This window comes from Stenella coeruleoalba (assembly GCF_951394435.1).
Source record: "Stenella coeruleoalba genome assembly, chromosome: 17".
NCBI classification, from domain to species: domain Eukaryota; kingdom Metazoa; phylum Chordata; class Mammalia; order Artiodactyla; family Delphinidae; genus Stenella; species Stenella coeruleoalba.
Window position 1 is genome coordinate 46,059,350 of NC_137163.1, and position 18,470 is coordinate 46,077,819.

Genomic DNA, 18,470 nt, shown 5'->3' on the forward strand with positions numbered 1-18,470 from the left:
ATAATAGTACTACTAGTAGTTATAGAAAATGCATAGGATGTGCCAGGCATCATATACTGTGCTACCCTCCTTCATGTGTACCACAAGTTACATGTGGACATCATCTTCCACGTTGTTTCCTTTAAAGAAAATTGAAGCTCAGCAAGATTGAGTAGCTTGCTCCAGATGTGAACAAGTGATTCAGGTCTGAATCACTCCACATATAGGTTCTTAATGACTCCATGTCTTTAATTCCACATCTGCATTTGTTTGTTGTTGTTTTTAACTTTCCAAGCATCTGATCTGAAATTCCTTTCTCTGGGGAATTTTCCACTTTGTGGGTCTTGGTGAGAAACAGAGCCTTCCTCTCGTTATACAAGCTGAACATGTCAGATACACTGTTTACTCACATGCTCAGTCTCCCTTACAGATGGAAAACAGTCGGGCGACCTCGGGTTGGCCAACTGCACCCCTCTCTTGGATTTTGAATTACAAATAAATGATGTAAAGAAGCAAGGCCAGCAGTGCTGGGTCAACCTCCTGTTTCCTGTTCCTGCTTGGTAGCAAGGCCAGCTAGGACTTATAACATCACTTTGGCCTGATCCTATAATTGCAATAGCATGGGCTTGGCTTTCGGTTGTTTAGTCTGCTTCTAGTTACTGAGGCCTAACCATAAACTTCCAAAAGTTTCCTTTCTGCTCAAATTAGCCGTATCTGGTTCCTGATGATTACAAATAAGACCTTTCCTGATATACAATGGTGACCTACTTATCCAGGCAGATGTAACATCGTCCTGGCAGGGACAGAGGGCAGGCAAGTTCCTTGAACAGCTGAACAAGAAGAAAAAGACCTAAGAAGGAAGAATTGAAGCCAGTTCTGCTTGTGTTATAATTCTACCCGCAGCTGCCTCTGTTTCACAGAGCACATGCTAAGGATCATGTCCCTTCCCCTGTAACAGAGGAGCAAAGTAGACCCAGGCCTTCCAACCCAGAGACCAGCTGAGCTATACTGTGGGCAATCTAGGATGTGAAAGACTTCACTCAATGTCTTTGTCACTTGACACATTGTTCCTCTCTTTGGGAAGTAGCTTCTTTGTGTGACAAGAATATGCTAAACCAACACTTAAGTGGACAGAGGTGAAAGATGCCAAAATTAGCTACAGAAAAAAAGGCGTAAAGACTTGTATTTTCTGTTATTTGAAGGTGTTAAGACCCCACATAGAATATGAGTCCTTTAAAGGAGAGTTGTGAATGGCCCAGGGAATGTTGAATTTCCATGTGGCAATATGTTCGTGATCGGTCATGATGATGATGATGATGGTAGCATCAGTAGCATTTATCAATGTTTCCTGGGTGAGAGGCACTTTATCCTAATGACCTTTTATCCCCATGACGACCCTATGATGTAGGAAATACTGTTTCAGCATCTTCAGGGTTTTTTTTTTTTTTTTTTTATAATCAGGAATTTACCCTAGATCACAGTTGGGTGGTAGAACGACCAGAACTGGACACTAGCCTTTCCTGAATTCCCAGAGTGTGATCTTAGCTGTTGTATTGCCTGATGCAGAGCCATGTAAATGTTGCCAAAGCAATGAAACGTGTACCTATTTCTAAGAGATTCTAACTCAGAAGCTCTGGGGTTAAGTGCAGAGCAGTTGAGTGTGATTGTCTTTACAGACAGTAGATAACTTAAGAGAAGTTGTTTAAAAGTATATTTGCATATTGCACTACACTGTCATATCTGTGATTGGTTAGCTATTGGGTAACTAACACAAATCCCAATCCCATCTCTAATCTCATTCATCTCTTGTATGATATTTGACCTAATTGAGGCAGATTTTTTTTTTGTTCTTCACCACAAACACACATCGAACATCCAAAACATGCTTACCATTTGTGAGCATATTCTCTTAGTTATTTAGGAGTTGAGTAAGAGTGAGAGAGAAGGGCTTCCCTGGTGGCGCAGTGGTTGAGTGTTCTGCCTGCCGATGCAGGGGATGCGGGTTCGTGCCCCGGCCCGGGAAGATCCCACATGCCACGGAGTGGCTGGGCCCGTGAGCCATGGCCACTGAGCCTGCACGTCCGGAGCCTGTGCTCCGCAACGGAAGAGGCCACAACAGTGAGAGGCCCGCGTACCAAAAAAAAGAAAAAAAAAAAAGAGTGAGAGAGAAAAAGACACAAAAATATGAAATACGGTCATCATGTTTTTAATAACCTTTATGTTGTTAATCCCTCTCAGCATTTACTGCCATTCACTCATTGGTATTATTTGGGGTATAGCAGTTTATTCACACAGCATTTTTACATATGGCTTATCGTTTGTATTCTATTTTAATAACACTAATAATTATAGACTATTGACAAACTCATCAGACCCTACATATTCATTTCAAAATCATGAAAATAAGGTGGAAAATGAGGTGTAAAGTGGAAAATCTATGTGTACGTTTTCATTGGTGGAATGAGGAACTACCTGAATATATCACTCCTTTAGCTTTTCCTTCAAATGGTGCACTTTTTCCTCCATGCATAGGAGTCCCTTCCATTAGGTAAACAGTAGTGTTGAGGGCAAACCTCAGAAGTAGAAACAGGAGAACTTTTCAGTTATGGTAAAATCAAACATATTTTTCTTCAGTAGTGAAAAAAAAAATTCTTCATGAGAAGTTCAACCACCGTGAGTTCCATGGTGAAAAACTTTCCACTTATAGATGCAACTTCCCCCAGAATTCTGAGAAATGTCGGTAGTAGAGAGGGGTGTTGCATACACCTGTTTCATTTCCCTCTGCCTTTTCCTTCTCCTTTCTCTATTGACATTAAAATCTATAGTGAAAGCACATAGTAAGCAGTCTAGGACAATTGATATGACATTTGATCTAAATCTCCAAAGTCTATTTTAGATGGGGATGCTATGAGAGTCACAGGAGGGGAAAAATCTAGAATTATTCTTATGTGATCATATGTACTAAAATAACAAAAGCAAATCTTATTTCTAGCTAATAAAATAGCATTCCTTATATGATGTCATATTATGGCAGAAAAGAAATATATGCGTCTATTTTCTTCTATATTAAAACTGCTAAGGAGTGGGGACCAATGAACTAAATCAATTGTTTTGGGTTCATGTTGTAGTTTTTAGTAGCCATCCTTCTTAGCAAGTTTTCCGAAGCAAATGTAGTTCGTTTACTATCACCACTAAATGTGCCATTGTGTAGATTTGTGGAAAAAAGTATTATCAAATATATATACTTTAAAATGATTTGTGTAAATTTATCTATTCATATTATTATTCTCCCCAAGTAAATCAAAATATACTATATACTATGTTTTTCTTCTATAGCTTAAAAGGGGAATGTATGTTGAAACTTACTCAAATATTTATTAGGTGTCTACTAAGTGCCAGGCACTCTACTAGGCAGTAGAGATGTTGTATTAGAGGTGGAAAATGTCCTTGACCTCCAGAACTGATACTCTTGTAAGAGAAATACTGGGTCAAACTAAGTCAACAGTTTCTTTGCTACAGAGCTTTTCACGAGTCTTGTGAATTATGAGTCTCTGATAAGGAGATGTAGTGGACAACAGATCCCAAATTTATTTGAAATCTTTTCCTTCATGGACTGTCTCATAGGATTTATGATCCACTGAACACACCTTGAGAGACACTAGTATTCTGCAGTGGTTAGTTAATTGTTTTCTATTAAACAACTATATACTGAATCCATGATATTATTATCTGGATTTTTTGGAGGATACAATGATGTACATGGCCACTGTGATGATAAGGGGGTCCAGTTTAGTTAAGAAGAGAAACCACAGGAGCTGTAACTTAATGTAACAAAGAAATACACACACATATACATATATTTATATGTAAATTACTATTTATATAGTATACAATGTCTTGTGAAGAAGATAAGAGTTGTTTGTAACTTGGGATCTCACAGGAGGTTTCACAGAGAAGGTAGACCCTGAGCTGGGCAGAATTTCAGTAAGTTAATTTGGTTCTGACTGTACGATAAAATCAGGTATTTGCACTGGTCAATCTGACCTTGATGGAACAGCATTCCATTTGCAGGGAATGGTGTGATCAAACATGCAGTGGTGGAGATTGCCAGCTTGTAATATTTCAGTACCTGGAAAGTGTTGGAACACGTGCTTTCTCCACGGTCTAGAAAAGTGAATCTCAAGTGAAATGCAAGTATAATGGAGGCCAGTGCTCTTTGCTTTGTACACTGCTTTGATTCTACAACATGCAACAATGTAGTGATCTGTTTCAGATTGTCATTATTCGAGAGGGTTCTTAGTAACAGGAGTGGAAAAGGAAGACCTCTCTTCCTGTGTTTCTGCCCTATGCTCTTAAGCCAGAAAAGGTACCAACATCACTGACCTGACCTTGTCTCAGGTATCTATCAGGATCTACTAGAATCATTCTAGTGAAAGGTAACTAGACGTCCAAAGGACTTAAAAGATACACTATAACCTTTGTATACTTTATATACCTGGTGAAACAAAAATGTCACCTGAGTGGTCCCCTTCCCTAGAAATACCAGTATGTTTTTCCAGTGCATGGCAGAACTTTGCAGGTAAAACTGGGATAAAGGTGAAGAACAGTCTTAAAATTCTAGTCCTTGAACAGCACCTAACACACAACAGGTTTTCAATAATCTTAGCAACATTATTCACAAATAATGACCATCAGCGTAACTGCTCTTTTGTGCCAAAATACATTACCATATTACTTTTTTTCCTTCAGCTTTACAACTTGGGTTCTATTATTGTTTCCGTTTTACAGATTAGGAAAGTGAGGCTCAGAGATTCTAAGTCACTTGGGCAAGGTCACAGAACTTGTAGGAGATAAACCTGCAGCCTTACTGTTGGATCCTACAAACCAGACCATAATATACCTCAGAACATTTGAGTAAATTAATGAATAAATCCTCCTAGTCAGACTGACCAGATCATTATATTAGGTTCAGCTGTAAGTGGAGGAAAGTCATAATCATAGTTGGACAGTTAATACAGTAATTTACTTGCTTTGAATTTTCTAAATGATGTTTAGCTGGTAGTTTCATGATGATAACCATCGAATAAAAACAGGCATATTTTGGTGTTTGGAATAAGATCTCATATTGAGTAAAATACATATTGATTCCTAGACCTATATGATGTGAGTAACAGATGACATTGAGCTGCCATCTAGAAGTACTCTTGTGCAGTTCATCATGTCAACCCAGCTAATAATTTTAGAATGTTCAGAGTGAATAATATATGCAGCCATAAAGCATATTTATAATCAATGCAAATAATGTTTTTCCTATGCTAAACCCAGAGTTAAGTTATAACACGCATCGTAAGATTAATGGGCCATTTTTTCTTCATCACTTTGCTAAATTATTTCGTCTGGAAACCATTCAGAAGGTTGCGAATTGGAGCTGAGCAGTAGTAGTGAGACTGTGCCTCTGATGATGAAACTATTTCCACCCCGACCCCTACTGCTCCCTTCTTGGGAAAGAAGGCAACATTTCTCCTAGAAAAAGTCACAGGTTTATAAGCTGGCTTGTATAATACGTTTGGAGGAATATTGTGTCTTTTAAGCAGAGCCTATCTCAGCATATAAAATAATTTTTACCTACCATTTAATGAAATTAACACTCACTTTGAGGCTAGGTTTTTGCCATTTGACTCCTGGATCACGTCTATGGATATATTTTTTTCTTGAGATGAAGTGTGAACCCAATATAGTATCCATCATTCAGTCTATCTAGCTGATGTACATTATCTGAAGCACAAGCTGCCTGAGGCCAGGCACTTTATCTGCTCTATCAGTGTAGCCCTGATGCCTAGTGTCTAGCTTTTGGAGATTCTTAATAAACATTTGTACTGAATAAGGTATGTATATGGTGAGCAAAAGTTGGCTTCCCATTTTACAGTCAAGAGTATCCCACTCATGTCTGTGAACACTGGATAGCAGAATCTTACTATGTTATTTTTCTGTTCCCTTTGCAAGTTTCCTGAAAGGGCATTCCTGTCCTTAGAATGTCCATCTCCTCCCATCTTCCTGGAGAATAATTCTTCTTTCTTAAATACTTAGTCCCATTATTGACTCTTTAAGATTGAATTTATTACCTCCTTACAAACAGAAAAATGCAGTGCTGTTTTTTTTTTTGGACATTTATCACCAGAAAATTTTTCTAACACCTGAAATTCTGGACCTAAAATGCCTGGACTAGTGGTTCTCAAAGTCTGGTATCCAGACCAGCACATCAGCTGCACGTAGGAATTTTTAGAAATGAAAGTCTTGGGCCCTGCTCCAGACCTACAGACTCAGACACTCTGGGGGTGGGGCCCACTACCTGTTTCAGCAAGCTCTCTTGGTGATGCTGATGCATACTCAAGTTTGAGAGCCACTGCTTAGACCTAGAACTTAAGGTTTAGGCTTTGGACAGATCTGAGTCCTAAACACTACTGAGACACTGGAGTGACCATGAGCAAGTTACTTCTGGGAACCTCTTAGCATCTGTGTGCCTTGCTTAGCTAATAGTGATTTTAATTAATTAGAATAATGCACACAGTGTACTCAAGAGAGTAACCAAAGCATACTTTATGTTCCATAAATTCTAGCTGTTTACCATTATCATCAATCAGAGCTTACTGACACATCCTGAAGACATTCTTCTAATAAGTGTAATAATGTGGTTTGTAAAATTAACAGCTTAGAAGAGCATATTACAAAGTTCATCAGACAGGGTCTCAGCAGGAAATCAGGGGTACATCAATAAGGATAAATTGAGCCCAATGTAGAGAATCAAGAGATAGTGTAGTGCCCTGGGTTCAGTAAAAGTGTGGCTACTTTATAGGAGATGAAAGAGAAAGGAAGCCTTGCTGGAGAGAGAGTCCTCCCCAAAGATGCTGTGACGCCCCACAGAGAAGCACTATATGTTAGTTGGGGGATGCAGCCAACTCCCAGCAATTTGGCAAGAATTAATACCCTAACTTCACTCCCCTCCTTCGTTCCCTACAATCTTCTATTGGTACTCTTCATTGGTGAGCCAAACGGAAGCCAGAGCAAGGACACTTACTAAGATAGGCCATGCAAGCCATCCATATAGAGTTGGGTGGAGAAAGGATGTGGAAGGGCAAATAGGACATATTTCCCGTAGGTGGTGAGCGAGCTGTAAAATCACTCGCCCTTCTAACATCATTGCCATTGCAGGAGCACGGAGGAGCAAGTGGTTAGTTCTGACTTGGCAGATCCAGGAGACTGCAGGACAGAACTGGTATATGAGTTGGGCTTTAAAGGTAGATTTGAATCTTAATGGAGAGTATGGAGAAAGAAATAGTGAAGAACCAAGGGAAAGGGAGATTCATTGCAAATGGAGAAAAGAAAAGTGGCATAAAGATAAGAAAAGTCAAGACTTACGGAAGAGATAGCAAATACTCTGCGTGTGACTGGAGCAGAGAATGGGTAGACGAAGGCTGGAAGTTAAGATGAAGTCATCCTTGAATAACATTAAAGTTTCCTCCTTTAACCTCAAATTTCCACCTTCTACTCCCTTCACTAACATTGGAAAATTAAACGTGAATTTGACTGGGTTGGTGACAATGGCAGTATGAAGCAAAGAGAGGAGAATAAGAGTAAAAAAATTAGTAGTACCTTGGTGAAGCTGGGTAAATGATGGGTGGTGGTGTCACGTCAAAGCATGGGCAAGTGATTGTGACAAATACAGGCTTATTTCTTGACTATATGACTTCAGTTAAGGTACTTAAGCCCTCTAGGCTGCAGTCTCCCAACCTGTAAAATGGGGATAAAACCTCGCTTCCTCCAAGGTTTCTGTGAGGATCTAATGAGCAATGGAAGTAAGAGTTGAGTCCAGCAAACAGTTTTTAATACATATAAACTAATGTGAGGATAAGGGTAAGAATACTTGCTATCATTTATTGAATACTTATTATGTGTCCAATACTGTGCTAGTCTATTTACATATCTTTTCTCACTTAGCTTTCTTTTCTCTTATCTGCCTTTGTATAGGCAAGAGATAACTGATGGCTCAGTTATGAGAAAACGCAGTTGTGAGGAAAATGTCAGAGGGAAAATGTACCAGAAAGTTAATTCCTAATGGATCTGTCAGCCTTAAACAGAGCATGTCTGTGCTAAAATGTGTAAAATATCTGTGCTAAAACTACTCAATTGGACAAGTTTTGATAAAGTATTAACTTAATGAATAGGCATAAACAGCTTGGAGCTTTTTGGAGGGTATGTGGTAATATTAGTATTGGTGTGATGACTTTTGAAAGTTCTATGGCGTATAGAAGTCAAAAAGAAGACCCGGAAAGGGGGAAAACTCTCTCTGAAAGTTATTGGGGAAGTCTGGCTAGTAAGACTCCAAAAGGGAGAATCAGTAAGAGGCCAGGTTATTCATAGGCCTTCTAAGAATGTGTCCATGAGAAATATTTACAATGATTGGATGCCGGAATAAAGGAGAACACTGGCTCCACAAATGGTAACTTATTTTACACAAACAGGCTAATGATAAAAATAATGAAAATCTGATGGATTTTTGAGAGTTTCATTGACCAAACTGAGACAAAAGTGCATAACAGCTAGATGCTCATAGTTTTAATCAGTTCCCTTTGGAGTCAAGCAAAGATAGCACCTGAAATGGTAAGGGACGTTTATGCAAGGTCACAAAGATTTTTGGTGGTGCATTTGGGATATAAACCCATTTCCGTAAGAATTCTTTCAGAAGTCAAATGTTTTCTTGTCAAAAATAGCATGAACTTACTTCCAGGAAAAGTTCCTAAGAAAAAATAATTTGAGTAATGAAGAACACTGATGTAAGAGTTAATTTAAGAACCCAGAAATAGAGGTAAAGAGTAAAGCAATTAATGGGTTAAGAGTCTGCCTAGGCAGAAGGAGCGGAGCGGCTGCTGCTCAATGGCGGAAAAGCCGCCCGTGTTCTGACCAATTCGTCCCCCTGGCAGTTGCGGGGGAGTTTCCTGCCGGCGCGGCTGGAGTCTCTCTTTCTCAGGGTTCGGTGGCTCGAAGATGCTCCAGAGAGACGAGGCTGCGGCGGAGGAGGTGGCGGCGGCCGAATCGGCAATGGCGCTAGGGTGGAGAGAAGGCGGCGGCGGCGTGCGGGGCCCAACGGTGTAAACAGCCCCGGAGGCGGCGGAGGCGGTGGCCAAGACCCCGAGGGGGAAGCGGCGGCTGAGCCAGGGTCCGCCTCCGTTGGAAGCCTGGGCTGAGTGTAGCAGAGGGGTTCTGCGGCGGGCGCGAGCGGACGCCCTAGACCTCGCCTCCCTCCCTCGCCCCAGGCAAGGCCGCTGGGCGCCCCGCCGCAGGGGGAACGGCTCGCGAAGCCCCGGACCGTTTTCGGGGTGCCACCGAGCTGCGGCCGGGACCTCTCCCCGCTTAATCCTCGCCTCTTTCCCTCGGCCGCGGAGCCCAGAGGAGCGGGACGCCGGGCCTGGCTCCTGGCTAGGCCCCTTCCCCAGCCGCCGCCTCCGCGCTCGGCCGAGGCTGGGAGAGGCTCGGGGCAGGAAATTTTAGTTTGCTCCAAAGCCTGGAAGTAAACTGCTTGTCCCTGTTCTCTGCGAGCATCTCTTTCACCTGAAAGCACTGGGGCTACTTCAGGCCGTAACTCGTCCCTTCCTGGTGCATGCCTGTTTGAAAACACTACCTTTCCCATTTGTTTCCTCATTAGCTTCTGCCTTCCTCTGCGCTCCATTTCACTTCCTCGTTAAATCTTCTTTCTCGCTCTTCTGTCTACGCCTCTCACCACCTCCTTCCTCCTTAGCGACTTTATTTAAATCGTTTCTCTTTTTCTTCTCAGGAGACTCCGGTCTTCTCTTCCGTCTTCCCCAGCAGTCCTTTTCGGATGTCATTCTTTTTATTAGTGAAGTTCTTAAATGAAACTGCTACCGTCAGTATCCCAAATCTACCAGAGGCCCATTAAGAATAGACTCACCAGCTTTAAGTGGCAGATCAGTTTCTGATTTCACCGAGCCTAGCATCCTTTTTAAAAAATTGTATTATTAAATGTAGAGTGTGGAAATAGCCCTGAAGTTATTTTTAAAATGAAGGGCTCAACGAGTGTTCGAAATAGTTATTTCATTTTTCAAGTTGCATGACCTCTAATGTCAGATTGAGCAGATCTAGAACATTTTTGCCCATCCTGTTTGGCAGAATGCTTATGCGTTTTGATAGCGGCTCACATTCATCACTATTCAAGTTGGCTTAAAAACAGTTTGAACACTTTAGAAAAAAGACATTATGAGAACAACTAGGAAGCTGTTTTGATGAAGTCACTGTTAAATACCTTTTAAAATAGGCTCCACATGTGTAATGTATCAAAATAAAGTTGGCGGGAGTCTTGTAAAAAGGATTATTTAGGAATTTGAGTAGTCTTAAGAGTTATGTAGCTATTTTGGGAAAAACATTCTTTTTCTGTTAACAAACGTTTACAACTCCTGTGATGTGAGAATTACCGAGGTTTACTGTGGGATTAACACAGGAACTCATTTTATTTGAGCTACTACATGGATGTAGAAGTGGTAAATTGTTCAGGTTAGCGTAAATCAGTATGTAGAAGAAAAAAAAAAAAAGTCTGCATAAATTCCCCTGGAAGGGGGATATGGTCAGAGATGGCAATTTGAAAACAGTGAGTCACCAAAAGTAAAAGTAAATTACAAGCTGTTTTGGGGGTCTTCAAGAGAGATTTTATAGATTGAACAACAGCAGCAGCAAGGATAAAATATAACGCTGTCATGTAGACTGCAGCCTGAAAAGAAAGCATTGCAGAAAAGCCACATCATCCTGAATTTATATTTCCGTGCATTTGAACAGATTGGAGAGCAGTAAAGTTGTTTTAAGAGCGAGTGATTTAAGTCAGCCAGCTTGTGAATAATACGAGATATTTTTGCATTTACATTAACTTATGTCCATAAATAACAAACTTTAACAATGAACAAAATCCATAATCCTGATAATGCTAAGGAAACTGGAAAGATACCTTTACCTTGAAAAGACAGGATAAAGAAGACAGCATAGAAATTTAGGGAGATTGCAGTTTTGGAAAAATCATATTAACATTTATTAGCTGCTACAGCTTTGAAATGTGATGATTTAAAGAAAGAAGTAGACTGTTGATTTCTAAAAGGTAATGTGTTGGCTGAAAGAGAAGAGAATCTCGTTGAGACCTAAAGTGTTCTTTTAAGGTTATATTTCAATGTCATTTCAAAAAATAAACACATTTCCCATAACAAAACAGTGAGGTTAATGGAATAATGCAGGTGAAAGCTTTTTGGCCCGAAGGAGTTCCATCCTTTGGAACAAAGTTTTATTGTTGAACACACCATGACCCAGGCCTGTGAGTGCCAGCACAGTGGCTGTTTTTACAAGATCTGGTACAATATTCACAGTAGTTCTGGCCTTAGCACTAGGCAAGGATCATTCTTTTTGTATCTTCCTGATTGCTTCCTCTACAGAAATGGGATAATCCCTCCTCTTCTAAACTGGAAAGTAGTTTCTTCCCTCAATAAAACTAGTTTCTTCTCCAGGTTGAGCTTTTCCAACTCTTAGAGGTCTAAAATGAATGATATGAAACATACTGTATTTGCATCTATTTTTATTTAAGAGTTATCTAAGGAGATTTATCTAATTAAATAGGAATTTCCTAAGAGATGCCAAAATAAACAATCAACAAGTTTTCTTTAAAGATCATATATATTATATAACAAGATCCACCTAAGAGTTAAAATATAAGTAGGTATATAATTTAACTATTTGAAGATAATTTTTCTTCTTACCACTGAAGCAATAAGCAGGTAGTAGTACAATTTGGGGAAAACAATATTTCTGGCTTTTGTTTATTTTAATTTGTGATATTCATGAGATCTTTTGTGAAGCCTTTGGGTATATAGTAAAATTCATGGGTTTTTAACTTTGTATTGACTCGTATTTTTGTAGATTTTAAATTTTTCTTCTGGCTTTAATTTATACTATCTCCTTTTACTTTTTCATTTAGAAATAATGTATTTTTCTCAGGATTGCAATCTCAGTGCAGTCCTCTACTTTTCTATTTGTTGGACGTTCTCTTAGACGTCTACATTTTTGTCTAGTTAGTACATTTCTAGTTTTTTATACAATTGATAACTCTTTAATCTTATGAATTCTTTATATTTACTCTTTGGAGACAAAACTTATAGGGATTTCCTTGGGCTTAAACTAGAAAGAAAAATGAATTTGCATATGAAATGTTGAAGGCTTTGTTACAAAGTGGGTTAACATTATATGTATGTCTGAAATAAACTACTTCAACCAGAGCACCTAGCTGTTAACCTCCAGATTAATATCTATCATAAAATATGTGCATGCTTCCAACACATGGCATTGCCTCCTATTACTGCATGTCCAGGAGAAATGGTTTTGTCTTGTAGCAAAAGGCATTAGCTCTTTGCACTTTTTTTTTTTTTTTTAATGACAGCTATCCAAAAATCAAGCTGAACCCTTGTATATGAGGACAGAAAAGGACAATTTTTAGACAGGTCTAATATCCAGTTGTACCTTTCATTCACTTAGAGAGAAGGCTTAGACCCCTGAAGCCCAAAGTCACAGGTTTTTTAGGATTATGGTGGTATATACCTCCAGTTTATAGGAAGAAAATGCGTTGTAGAAAATCCAAGTTAAATTAGGACTAAAATCCAAGTTAAATCTAGAACTAAAGTTTTACTGCCCCAAATACTTGTAAACTCTAGGTTACTGCTCTGTTGTCCATTTCATCAGTTGCAGAATATTCAAGTTAGTCTTTCAGTGCTAACAAGAACATAAAAATGCATTATGTCTAAAAGCAGAACATGATTGCCAAGCCAGATCTGCGTATTACCTGAGAGTTTGGGGGGCCACCCAAGCGGCATCTACTTGTTTGCTACTGACCTTCAGATAGACTTGCTCAAGAATTGTTACAATATAATAACATACACGCTTATGTACTCTTGAGTTTATTGAAAACACACAGCAAATGTGCACACACACACACATACACACCAGCACGCACCTACTCTAGAGCCTAGAATTTTAAGAGTCAGAACTGTTTATTTGCTTCTGGATTAAGATGGACCCTGTATTTCCTCAGCATGCTAATTAGAAACTCTATAAACAATTCAAAACCAGCTTCTTAAAATACTGTTTTACAAAAATTGATGTTAAATATTGTCCTCAGAGAGTTCTACTCTGACTTTTCAAATTGTTTTTTTCTCCCTTCATGGGATAAACAGGGTTTCTTTTTGTTTGTTTTTTTATCTCTCATGTAAAAAATTCTATCTTAAAAGCTGATTTATTATTTCTTCCTTAGCATGGATGACATGGGAACAAAGATGATATTTCATCAGTCTTGTTTTTATTTAAGTTGAAAGGTTATATATTTCTACTATCTACTGCAATAATGCTAAATATTTTTATAGTGCTTGTAAATCTTATGACATTATTTTTTTAGTTTGTATTTAAGGCATTTACTCAAAAGGGACCATATGCCTCAGTTCATGTCACTCTATCATCAGTGTGTATGGTCACTCTATTTTCTATACTTTAAAGATTGGTTTTGGCCCCGACGTTCCTCTGCCAGATTTATTTCCTTTATTTTCCCCTATATAGCACCATTTGGGCCATTTAATATGTAATTTCCCAACTCACCTTTCATAGTTATTTTAAACATATGTATATATTTGAAATACCGAATTGTTTTGTATTTTCTAATTTTTGCAAAAGTAGTATCGACTAAAAATCACATCCTATTCTTTTATTTTTTCTACACAAAATTATTGTTTTAAAATTTGTCTGTGTTGCTCCATAGAAATTATTGCTTCTGGCCACTGTCTAATATTCCACCATATGTTAATACCATATTTTGCTTATCCATTACCCTGGTGATACATACTTAGGCTATTTTCAACACTTTATGTCCACCATAGGCATTAATACACTCTTTCCACATGTCCCCTTGAGTAACAGTGCAGAGTAACAGTGCAGCTGTGGAATGGCTGAGGTAGAAGTCATATATATGCCTTATTTCACAGATTCCTCCCCAGAATAGCTGTACCATTTTCCCCTCACCAGCAATACTTGGAATTTCTCTCTTGCCATATTCTTTGTCACCACACGCTGTTAATCTGCATTTTTAAAAATTAATTAATTTATTTTTGGCTGCATTGGGTCTTCGTTGCTACACTCAGGCTCTCTCTAGTTGCAGCAAGCGGGGTCTACTCTTCGTTGCGGTGCGCAGGCTTCTCATTGCAGTGGCTTCTCTTGTTGCGGAGCACAGGCTCTAGGCACGCGGGCTCAGTAGCTGAGGCTCCCAGGCTCTAGAGCGCAGGCTCAGTAGTTGTGGTGCGCAGGCGTAGTTGCTCCACAGCATAATTTGCATTTTAACTTCTGGAAATTTGGCATGTGTGGATTCATATGAAGTAAGGTGTTTTAATTCTGCATTGCTCTGATTCTAGAAAAGTTAGGTCTTCATATACTTTCTTGCTATTCATGTTTTCCATTCTATGAATTGCCTATCATGACCTTCGCTCATTTTTCTATTGAGTATTGTGTGTCTTTAGAGATGTAGAAGTTTTTGTATTCAGATGTTGAGTCCTTTGTTGGGTTTTAGATAATGTATATGTCTTCTACCCATCAACTGTTTTTCAGTCTGACTTTGGTATCCTTTATTGTACATAAAATTCTAATTTTTTATTAAAGTATAATTGATTTACAATATTATGTTAATTTCAGGTGTACAACATGGTGATTCAATATTTTTATAGCTTATGCTCCATTGAAAGTTATTATGAAATATTGGCTATATTCCCCATGCCCTACAATATATCCTTGTATCTCATTTATTTTATACATAGTTGTCTGCACTTCCTAATTCCCAGTCTGTATCTTGCCCCTCTCGCTTCCCTCTCCCCACTGGTAACCACTAAATTGTTTTCTATATCTGTGAATCTCTTTCTGTTTTGTTGTATTCATTCGTCTTATTTTTTAGATTCTATTTATAAGTGATATCATTACAGTATTTGTCTTTGTCTGACTTATTTCACTAAGCATAATACCCTCCAGGGCCATCTATGTTGTTGTAAATGGCACAATTTAATCATTTTTTATGGCTGAGCAGTGTTCCATTGTGTACATATGGCACGTATTCTTTGTTCGTTCATCTGTTGATGGACACTTATGTTGCTTCCATATCTTGGCTATTGTAAACAATGCTCTTATAAACACTGGATGTGGGTGCATGCATCTTTTCAAATCAGTGTTTCTGTTTTCTTCAGATATATACCCAGGAGTGGAATTACTGGATTACATGGTTGTTCTGTTTTGTTTTTGTTTTTATTAACATCTTTATTGGAGTATAGTTGCTTTACAATGGTGTGTTAGTATCTGCTTTATAACAAAGTGAGTCAGCTATACATATACATATGTCCCCATATTTTCTTCCTCTTCTGTCTCCCTTCCACTCTCCCTATCCCACCCCTCTAGTGGCTACATCAGTTAACATTCCCACCAACAGTGTACCAGGGTTCCCTTTTCTCCACATCCTCGCCAAGGCTTGTTAGTTTTGTTCTTTTTTATGATAGCCATTCTGACATGTGTGAGGTGATCTCTCATTGTTGTTTTGATTTGCATTTCCCTGATGGCTAGTGATGTTGAGCATCTTTTCATGTGCCTGCTGGCCATCTGTATGTTTTCTTTGGAAAAATGTCTATTCAGCTCTTCTGCCTATTTTTTTAAATCAGATTTTTTATATTAATAAATTTATAATTTTAATATAGTTAAACTCATCACTTTTGCTTCATACAATGTATGCTTCTTTATTTTTCAAAGATCATCTCTTACCCTGAAATCACAAATATATTACCTTGCAATTTCTTTTATTCTCTCTAGATTTTATTTTTCACATTTAAATATTAAAACTCTTGTATTTTAGTTTTGTACATTAGGTGGAATTATATAACATAATGGTTAATAGAATGATTTCTGTGGGGTTTAAGTTCCAGCTCCACCATGTACTTCTTAGGCTAGTCATTTTCTCTCTCATACCTGTTTTTCCACCTGTACAATGAGGATAATAGTTTATGCCTTGTGGATTTTTTGGTGAAGATTAGGTGAGCTATATAGGACTGGGTACAACATAAGTGATATCACTAGGTTAAGATCCAGTCTCATCTCTCTTTTTAAAATGAGACTGTTTCCCCAAAAGCTGTAATTCAACTTCCTCCATTGGACTATGATTCCATCTCTTTCATGTGCCAACTTTCTATCTGTATATAGCTCTATTTCTAGGCCACCTGTTTGATTTGTTTTCTTATTTGCTGTTTCTTCCAAGGGCATCACACAGTTCTTATCTATCATGACTTCCCAATATATCTTAATGTGTAGGGCACATTCTCCATTTTGAGCTTATTTTTCAAAACTACCTTAGCTGTATGGAGAACTTTATTCTTCCAGATACATTTTATTTTACTTTATTTTATTTTATTTTTTTTATAGGAGATAGAGCAATCTGCTCTTTTTTTTTTCTTTTTTTTTTTTTTTTGGCTGCATTGGGTCTTCATTGCTGCGTGTGAGCTTTGTCTAGTTGCAGCGAGGGGTGGGGCAGGAGGCTACTCTTTGTTGTGGTGCACAGGCTTGTCATTGCAGTGTCTTCCCTTGTTGCAGAGCACAGGCTCCAGGCTCGTGGGCTTCAGTAGTTGTGGCTCGTGGGCTCTAGAGTGCAGGCTCAGCAGTTGTGGTGCACCAGCTTAGTTGCTCCGTGGCATGTGGGATCTTCCTGGACCAGGGATTGAACCCATGTTCCCTCCATTGGCAGGCGGATTCTCAACCACTGCGCCACCAGGGAAGTCCCCCAGATACATTTTAGAATCACTTTTTTATGCTGTCCCTCAAAAAAAAAAAAAAAAAAAGAGCTTGGCCTTTTATTACAGTTGCATTTAATTTTATAGATTAATATAAGGACATTTATATTATTATAGTAAGTCATCTCATCCATACCTGTGATATAAATTTCTTTTACTCATGTGTCCTCTAATAAAGTTTTCATTATGAAGATTTTCTGCATAATTTATTAGGTGAAACCCCATACTCTCTATAGGTTTTGTTACTGTGGTAAATTCATCTTGTATTGTATCTAGATATTGATGCTATGGAGGAACACAATTGATTTTGGTGTATTAATTTTTTTCCAGCCCCTATGTTGAGCTCTTTTCTTAGATTTAATAGTTTATTGATTTTCCTGTGTTTCCAATGAAATACATAATCAAAACAATCTATAAATATGACATTTTTATCTATATTCTTCTAAACCTTCTCTCTTTCTATTTCTCTCAATACACAGCTCCAAAAAGGTCGGTTCCAATAGACCAGTAATGTTAGAAATCTTCATCTCAATTCTCTCCTTAAAGGAAATGCTAATTTTTTAAAAAAATTAGTACTATAATAATTTTTGTTAGTGTATACATGTGCCATGTATTTTTGGTATATAGCCTTTATCAAGGAAAGATAGTTATTATTTGGATCTAGTTTTATAAAATTTACCCTACCCAATAGATTTTGAACCTCATGGGATGCTTTTTATCTCTTCTATCTAAAAAGAATGATGATATGATTTTCTCCTTTTATTTAACTAATACAGTGAATCACATGAATTGATTGGCTGATACTGAACCAACCTTGCATTCTCAAGGATAAACCCACTTGACCAAATTGTATTATAGTATAGATTAGCTTTTGCTGTATTACAGACCACCTCAAAACTGAGTGGCTTAGGGAGATCAGCTTGGTGCTTTGTGACCACCTAGAGGGGTGGGATAGGGAGGTTGGGAGGGAGGGAGACACAAGAGGGAAGAGATATGGGAACATATGTATATGTATAACTGATTCACTTTGTTATAAAGCAGAAACTAACAAACCATTGTAAAGAAATTATACTCCAATAAAGATATAAAAAACAAAAAAACAACAAAAAACTTAGTGGCTTAAAATAGCAATTACTTGGCCATTTGGGACTGGATTCATCTGGGTAGTGTTTTACTTTTGGTTTTATCTGGGCTCCTTCATGCAGTTTTAGTCAACTGATGGATCAGCTGAGTGAGAGCTGGTCTGAGACAGCCTCACTCACAGGTTCGGTGGTTGGCTTGGACAGTGGGAGCACCTGGTCCACTTGTCTTCAGAACCTAGTGGGCTAGTCCTCGGCAACTGAGCCGTCAAGCTCTTTTGCTATTGTCTCATCATGTGGGTTGAGTATGCCAAAGCCCAGTCCTGCTGAAGTGGTGACTCAGGAATGAGGGTGTCAGAAGGGGATTGTACCATAATTTTTGAAACATCCTATCACAATGTTTTTAATATACCTTAAAAGTCTGTGGAATAATATTGTATTTAGGTTTTTGACTTATATTTTTAATAAGAAAAATTTGATTGTAACGTTTTTTTATATTGCCCCTGTTTGGTATAAT

General features: G+C 38.3%; 1 protein-coding gene across 6 annotated transcripts in view; it reads left to right on the forward strand.

Moving 5' to 3' along the window:
- Window positions 1–18,470, forward strand: part of LOC307175757 (uncharacterized protein) — a 44,566-nt gene that overhangs the window by 20,218 nt on the left and 5,878 nt on the right. For 2 of the 6 annotated variants that reach the window (XM_079901230.1, XM_079901229.1), the window contains exon 5: window positions 9,005–9,687. The exons of 3 other annotated variants lie outside the window; for them this stretch is intronic. In XM_079901230.1, coding sequence (XP_079757356.1) covers window positions 9,005–9,221 — 217 coding nt within the window. In that variant the 3' untranslated portion in view covers window positions 9,222–9,687. Of the gene's footprint in view, window positions 1–8,957; window positions 9,688–18,470 lie in introns of those variants that run through there. One more of the 6 variants, XM_079901231.1, reaches the window with a different exon arrangement.